This window comes from Crocuta crocuta, unplaced genomic scaffold (genome assembly GCF_008692635.1).
Source record: "Crocuta crocuta isolate KB4526 unplaced genomic scaffold, BGI_CrCroc_1.0 scaffold7, whole genome shotgun sequence".
NCBI lineage: Eukaryota > Metazoa > Chordata > Mammalia > Carnivora > Hyaenidae > Crocuta > Crocuta crocuta.
In genome coordinates this window covers 11,577,685-11,585,726 of record NW_027531904.1, presented here as the reverse complement: position 1 = coordinate 11,585,726, position 8,042 = coordinate 11,577,685, and the positions used below count along the sequence as shown (strand labels likewise).

At 59.5% G+C, this 8,042-nt stretch overlaps 1 protein-coding gene across 1 annotated transcript in view; it reads right to left on the bottom strand.

Moving 5' to 3' along the window:
- Positions 1-7,729, bottom strand: part of DNAJA4 (DnaJ heat shock protein family (Hsp40) member A4) — an 11,001-nt gene extending 3,272 nt beyond the window's left edge. The window contains 5 exon segments of the mRNA XM_077774408.1: positions 85-312; positions 1,084-1,188; positions 2,619-2,799; positions 7,325-7,428; positions 7,601-7,729. Of these exon segments, the coding sequence (XP_077630534.1) occupies positions 85-312; positions 1,084-1,188; positions 2,619-2,799; positions 7,325-7,428; positions 7,601-7,694 (712 nt within the window). The 5' untranslated portion in view covers positions 7,695-7,729.
- Positions 7,730-8,042: the final 313 nt, after the last annotated feature.

The following is an 8,042-nucleotide window of genomic DNA, read 5'->3' as shown; positions in this document are numbered from 1 at the left end:
CCACGGCGGGACAGCGCGTGTGCCCACGGTCGGCCCCGAGAAGAGTCTCCAGCGGGCGTGCGGCGCGGAGCTGGGCAGCCTCACCTTTTTCAACGTGTACCTCGATGATCTTCTTCTCGCGGGTCACCTTGGCGCCGCCGCAGTTCTCACAGCGGTCCTTGGGGCTGATGCGCTCGCCCTGGCCCTTGCACTCGACGCACACGGTCTGGATCTGCTGCACCATGCCCGGCCCGATCTGCTGGATGTGGACCTGCATCCCTCGGCCCTTGCACAGGGGACACTTCTCCACGGAGCCCTTCTTCCCGCCTACACCTGGGGGAGGGGCGGGACAGAGAGCTGGGTGCCAGGGCACGGGGGTAACCCGCCGTCACGCAGGACACGGAGGGTGGGACTGTTCACAATCACGGAGAGCAACGTGGGAGAGCCTGGGCGATTCTAACAGCGGGTAATGCCAGATGTTAACATAGGATTGCAAAGGTTCGCGGTCCTGGCCTCGCCACGCTGATTTGGGCCTCCTCGGCCCTGTCTTCTCCCACCCCTGCCCACAGGGAGCCGAGCGGGCCCAGCAGTGAGGACGGGAGGGGGGTGCTCCCCAGATCGGCCAACTCAGGACAACATGCATCTGAGGTCACCAGATACTATTTTTCTTTAAAAATCCCGTTTTTAATTTAATTTATTTTTAATGTTTATTTCTGAGAGAGAGAGAGAGTGCAAGTAGGGGAGGGGAAGAGACAGAGGGAGACACAGAATTCCAATCAGGCTCCAGGCTCTGAGCTGTCAGCACGGAGCCTGACGTGGGGCTCGAACCCAGGAACCGCGATCATGACCTGGGCTGAAGCCTGACACTTAACCAGCTGAGCCACTGAGGAGCCTGGCTTTTAAATTTTAAAAAATTAACATGTGAAATAAATGTCAGTCTACATAAAAAACCATACAGGGCAAAGTAACACAGATTTGGCCCTTAGGCCACCGGTTTGCAATCTGTTTGACCCTCATATTTGAAAAAAATCAAGTTGCAAATCAGAACCATTTCGTCCTCCAAGGGCTCAGAACTACAAGACTCGTTCAGACATTAATTTTTACCTTCACATTTCTCACAAATCACATTTTTCTGGAGGGCCAACTTCTTTGTGATTCCATTATATAAATCTTCAAGAGTTACAGACAACTGATGTACAACATTCTTGCCTTAGGGGAGGGAGAGAGAACAACTGAGAACATGGTAGTAAATGTGGCCACGCGACCCGAGCCGTGCCCATCACTCATTCCCAGGTCCTTCTGTCACCCCGGCCCCCCCAGCCGGCCGCCACCCAGAGCCAATTCCGTCTGGAGTCGTGAGCATCGATAGATCTAGACAAAACAACGTTCCGTCTTCGCTTTCTCAGCACCCCCGAGGCCCGGGCGATCGCAGGGGCCCCGCCCAGGGCTGCTGCTGCCCCCACACCGGTGCTCCCCACGGGGGGCCCCTCCCACACGGGGAAGGTGGCACCTGCGGTCCAGGCCTCGAACCGGACTCTCCCCCGGAGCACAACGCTCTTTACTGTGTGAGCCCTTCTGTTGTCTGGCCAAGCGGGAACTCTCGTCTGNTGGGGGGGGGGGGGGTGTCTATGGAGGCCCACAGGGTCGGACTCCCCGCCAGCCCCCCGATGCCCATGGGACCCTCACAATCCCTGAGACAAGCTGCCGTTTCCTAGCCGTCAACTCTGAGACACAACTTGATTCAGGGTGTGAACTGGTTTATCTCGAGGCAGTGAGGACATCCGTGATTTTAGTTGTGTCCGTAATAACATCGATGACAGGAGCCGGCTACATGCCCAGCCCACAGGGTGAGATTTTCTGAAATCTCCACATGTGTTTAAGACTTGACGGCCAAGCTTTTGAAGCTCAAATCTATTACAATGTAAAAACTCTTTCTTCCAGAAAACCAATGCCACCTGACTCCTCTGGGGCGCCTCCTGCAGGCTCGAACCCCCCTTCTCAAGCCCCAACACAGAGCTTTTTCCTTCTGATTTTACCCAGGACTGTAACAAGCTTGGCTTTCTATCTGGTTTCAAGGTCCAAAGCAGGTATCAACAGCGAGCTAGAAGGGGGAAGGGCAATTAGAGACCGCGGCTACCAGCCAGAGGCGGGCAGCTCACAGCCCGGCAGGAGGAACACGGTGGAAAAGCAAACCCCAGAAACAGCAGCCTGGGGCCATTCGGCCAAGGGCGGCCCCTCCCGCAGCCCCCGGGGATGCAGCCAGAGAGAAGTGGGTGGATCCCGTTCCCCGGAAAATCGGAGCGGGCTGAGAAAACAAGACCCCAGTGCAGAGTGCCAGCCACATACAGAGCGCAGGGCCCGGGCCCAGGTCAGGGAGCAGAGACGGCAGGTGCCAGTATGTCCCTCAGGGCCCTCAGGGGCCTGAGCCCAACACAGAGAAGCAGAGGGCAAGGTGAATCTGCTCCCTGGGCACCGGGGCGCCCCAGGTGTCGGGGGCCCCACACGGGGTGAACCATTTAGCGCTAACAATCCCCAAACATGACATGCGCACCCTTCTAAGGCATAACCCGTCCTGACTCCAATAACACGCGTGACTGGAAAACTATAAAGCTTGCGGGGCGTCTGTAGCAAGTATTTACCTCTTCTCTCTCTTGCCATGCGTCCCCCACCACCAAAGAACATGTCAAAGATGTCCATGGGTGACGAGAAGCTTGGGCTGCCCGAGCCTCCTTCCTTAATCGCCTGTTCACCACCCTGGTCATAAATGTCCCTTTTCTTTGGATCTGAAAGCACTTCATAAGCCTGGGATATGAGCTTAAACTTTAAGATAAAACGAGAGAGAGAGAGAGAAGGTTTAAGTAGTTTTGTTAGGCACAGCCACCATCACGGATGCAACGGCACGCGCATCCTGCACACGCGCATCCTGCACACGCCCACCCACGCTAGCCGGCCCGTGGGCTCTCCGGACGCCGGTTTCTCCGGGATGCCCCTTGCAGAGCGGGAAACAGGGCCACCCGGGTGCAGGACTGGTGGCAGGGCCTCTCGGGACAGCGAGCAGAGCCCCTCCGGCCTCGGCCCCCCGGGCTCCACCTGCACTGGGAGCCCTGACCCCCGACCCCCGGGTGCGGCCGCCTCCCGGCTCAGGAGCTGCCGCCCTGCTTTCCTAGCATGAAACTCAGCTACAGACGTCTGCGCGCACCACCTGTCCCCAGGTGCACGAGTCCCCAGGTGCGCCTGTCCGCACGCGCACCTGTCCTGACCTCACCCCCCCCGCCCCACCCCGGCTCTCGACCTCGGTTCCTGCCAGCCCCAAACCCTTTCCACTCACATCCCATCTGCCTCCAGTGTTTACATCCAGGGCCTGAGGTGGACGAAACACCCCACGTGTCACACTCCTGCCAAAGTGTGTCACCAGGATACAATTATTTAAAAAAAAAAAAGTGTTAGAAAACCGAAATTGAAAAGATGTTCTGCAAAACTAAAAACCAAGGAAACTAAATGCAATGTGATCCTGGACCGGGAACAACGGCTACAGAGACGCCGGACAAGTGGAGAAATGCCGATTTTTTCCTGAGGGGCAAGCGTGCGGCACATCCACACGGGGACGCGGTTTCCCCTCAGAGAGACCTGCCCAAGTTTCTGGGCCGAGGGCTCAGGCCGTGTGCAGCTTCGGGCAACCATGACGAGGCCGGGGGAGCAGAGGCAGCGAATGTTCACGGTGCCAGAAGCGGGGGAAGGGAATGCGCGTGTTTGCGCTCCCACCCCCGTCTTTCCGTCATACGCGCAGGCTTTCAAATCAAAGTCAGGGCGCTGTGGAACACCCCCAGCGCATCCCTGCTCCCCACAGAGGCCACCACCGTGACGCCGCCCGTGCCAGCTGTCCTCTGCCACAGCGCTTCTGGGCAGCCCGGGCCACGTGGAGCCAGGGCCAGAGCCCACGTACCCTCAGACTGAACCCCCACCGCAGCTGGGACCCAGAGCGGCGTGTGGCGAGTGGCAGGCTCTTGGTACTTGTTAGACCAATGGCTTGATTCTGGAGGGGCTTCAGAAATGCATAGGAAGCGGGGTCCCGGCTTGTCCCCAGTCTGACACGGGCTCTATGTAGGTAACCCGTCACGCAGCTGCCTCCACAAAACACACGGGAAAGAAAACATGCTGTGAAGCCACGAACACGGGGGTGCCCGGGGGGCTCCATCGGCTCAGCGTCCGACTTGACTTCAGCTCAGGTCATGATCTCACAGTTCGCGGGTCTGACCCCGAGTCAGGCTCCGTGCTGACCGTGCAGAGCCTGCTTGGGATTCTCTCTCTCTGCCCCTCCCCTGCTTGCACGTGCACGCACACACTCTCTCTCAAATATATATACACACATGTATATATGTATAAATCTAACAGAAATGCTAGGTTTTCTCTTGTACCACAGATCCCTGATAGAGAGCTAAGACGTAACTAATCAACAAATGACAACTACTAATAATGAAGTAGTTTTAAAGAGTAAGTCTTCACGGTTCATTAGATCATACTCGAGGCAGCTGGACCTTCTACTAATTCTCAGGGTTTCCACAAAGCAGCAGCCACGGGTCACGACCACCCGTCCGTGCAGCAGAGGGCCGAGCTGTGGGGCTGGGTGCCGGGTGGGGGGGGTACTTCTGGCAGCAGGCAGGTCAGGCTGCGCCCCAAGATTCTGGGCCTGTGTGTCCGGAACTAAATACGCTCCCTGAGAATTTCAACAAGAAGCACTCACCAAATGTCTGGGGTACCTGCAAGGCCCTGGACTTAACAGACCCCGTGATTAGTCCCAGAGGCAGAAGCCGTGCCCGCGCTCAGCGGCCGCGTCCCACGCGGGAGGGGCTCCCACTCCTACCCGCAGGTCACCCCCCTGGGCTGCAGGTTCACCTCACAGCTGGACACTCAATCATTCGCCACCCGACCTTAATGAGATTACTGTGCGGCGAGAAAACAATGACTCTGCAATGATGTCTCAACTTGGAAGCGTCCTTCTGATAAAATACCAAGTGGCGAGGAACAAACGTACAGGACGCCCCGTCCGATCACCCTGGAGAAAGCTGTCTGCAGAGAGGCACTGTCACGGCAGTCAGGTGATGTGTGCCTGGTAGCTCTTCTCTATGCTCGGCTATTTCCTGTTCCATTACGCTTTCTTTCACGATGTTTCAACTTGAAAGCCTATGATCCAAACTAAAAGTTACAGTGAAACGGGCCCAAAGCCCTGATGCATCTCCAGCCGGTCAGGGGAACCGCCACAACGGCGCCCCCAGCGCTGCCCGAGGGGGACTGGCTTGCCGGGCCCGCCCGCAGGGCCCGCGGAGAGCCAGCCGGGCGAGGGGACAGACCGCACAGAGCACCTGGCAGCTCGCACAGCCGCCGGCGCTTAGCAACACAGGACAACAGGGCCCGAAGCACAGGCGGGTGGCGCCCGAGCAGCCGCGCGGCGGGAAGACTGGCTCCATCTGTTTCTGAAGAGACGTTAACGACACAGTGACAACCTGGGAGGAAAGCTAAGGTCCCACCCACGACGGATCAGGCGGGCAAGCGCTGCACGCTCGGGCAGGCAAGGCACAGCGTGGCCCGCACGCGGGAGCCCGGGAGGGGCGGGGGAGGCGGGGGCGCTCTACGGCAGTTTCTAAGAATTGTGTCCCGGTCTCCTTGCCCTGTGATCTCCGACCCAATTTCCACGGAGCACCAATGCCCCCTCCACCAGGAAGCCTTCCCTCCTGAACCGCCCCCTGCAGGGCTCAAACCCTGCTCAAACCCAGGCCTGTGACTGTGGTGCTGAGCACAGGTGCAGGAGACTGGCCCGGTGACTCGGAGTTTGGGTCGGAGTCAGCCTGCCGGAGCGCCAGCCGACAACCACACGGAAGGGCTGTGTCCCCTTATGCCCCTCACGGAAGGTGGGGAAGGGGACATCACCCCGGCTCCAGGCGGAGAGGGACCTGCCAGACTTCACCATCAAGAGCCTCATTTACGTGACACCCGTTTGGTGCCCGTCTGTAAGCAAACGAGCTATAGGACTGATTTATTAGAAGAACCCACAGGAACGTGGGGCAGCTTCGGCACAGCAAGGGCACACTCCGTCCAGCTGTGCGCACGCGGTCATGAACTCACTCCTGGAAAGTGCCAGCAGACCTAACCTGACACCGGGGTCAGAAGGCTTTCCCAGAGGCTGCCTTCAGCCAGCCTCTGAAACATCAAATTAGAAGCCTGGCTATGCTCTCCTGAAGGGAGATTCTCAGGAAGGGACCCCGGCGAATTTGGGAGCGCGTCTATGAATCACCAACACCACGGAGAAAGCCGGTGACTTTCAGAGCTACAGTAAGCCGTCTAAATATAGAGGAAAGAATTCGAGTGAGTAACAGACAAATGGTCTTACAGGAAAGCATTTTAAGCTTGTGACAGCCACACTCGGCACATGTGGCTAAATATAAACATTCTATCACCGTTGCTACCAGCCAGCCTCCGCCAGCACCGAGTAGTGAACGCAGGCTAGCGCCGTTTCCACGGGTCCGAGCGTAGGCGGGTGGTCTGCCCTATCAACAACTACAAAAGCCCACCTCCCCAACACCATCGGACACAGCCAAGGTTTTACTCGAAAGTGGCAGAAACTGCAGCGAGGAGCGGGAAGGCCAACAGACCATCCCAAGGATCCACGCGCACGGTCTCCAGTCCCAGTCAGGGGCGCACTGAGCCCACGGAGACCAGCTCTGTTCCCGGGAACAGGTGTCTATTACTCACAGCACTTTCCAGCCTTTTACTGATATTTGGGATCAACTGTGGGTCATTTGTCACAGAAAACCTGGAATATTCCTGCAAAATGATGTGTCTAGATAGAGAGCTCTGTGTCCCTGTTTAATAAGCGTGATTATTCAATGCCTGAATAATCAGCCTTTACCAGACGAGAGAGAGACACAGATCAAATCTGGGACTGGGTTTGTCCCAGGTCCTAGCGAGAAACTCACCCTGGGGTTTATGCACCAAGGACTGAACACAGGCACAGTTCAAGCTGGTTGTTCATGGCGAGGGCGCAACTTCCGGTGGCACGTGCCTCAGTTTACCGGGTTGCTGGCTGCCCCTCCTGCAGAACTGCCCTCAAACGCTGTGCCAATTGGGCTCCCGCCCCCAAGTTGGCCATGTCGCGGACAGAGCGTGGGGCCTACACGCCTGCAGGTCACAAGGGGTTCCAGGGCCTGCGGCTACCTGGGTGTGACACCTGTCCCCAACCCTGACCCCAGCCACAGCCTGCCNCCCTGGAGACCCCGGCCCCAGCCCCGCCGCATCCCGCGCCCCGCCTCGCCGACGACCGCCGCCAGTGCCCGGCCCGAGCCCGCCGCACCTTCTCGCCCTCATCCGGGTTCTTGTCCGGGTGGTACTTGAGCGCCAGCTTCCGGTAGGCCTTCTTGATCTCCTCNCTCCCGGCGCTCAGCCCCCACCCGGCCCCTGAGCACCCACGTCTGTCTCACCCGCCCTCCGGCCGCGACCGCCGCTCACACGGAGCTGGGCTGGACACCTGAGCTCCCGACGCCCCCTGCCCTGGTTTGACCGGCCCCTGATGCCCCCGGTTCGCGCAGCNGCCCCCCGCCCCCGCCCCCGGGGCCGGGCCTGCCGGGACCCTGCCCGGCTCACCTGCTGTCCGGGGCGCCCGGCTCCTCCGGCTCCCCGTCGGACTCCCCGGAGCTCCAGCTCTGACTGCCCCCCCGGGCCATGTCGGAGGGCGCGGACGGGGGCTTCGGCGTGGGGGCAGCCCNCTGCGGTGTCTTTAAGGGGTTAGAGTGGGCGGGGTCCGCCGCCGTGGGGGCCGAGGGCCCTGAGACCCCGCGCTGCCGGCGCCCCCCGCCCCTCGCGGGGCATCTGCAGGGCAGGCGGGTGCGGAAGGCCTTCCAGATCTACGCGGTGCTCCGCTGCCCCCAGCCGTGCACCGTGGCCTCCCCGCTGTGCACACCTGGGAAGCCCTGACGTCCCCCAAGGGCGAGCAGTGTCGCCCCACAGATGTGACGTCCTTGAGGTGCAAGTAACCCTGTTTCCAGGTCTCCCAAGAGATGGCAGCGGTCTCG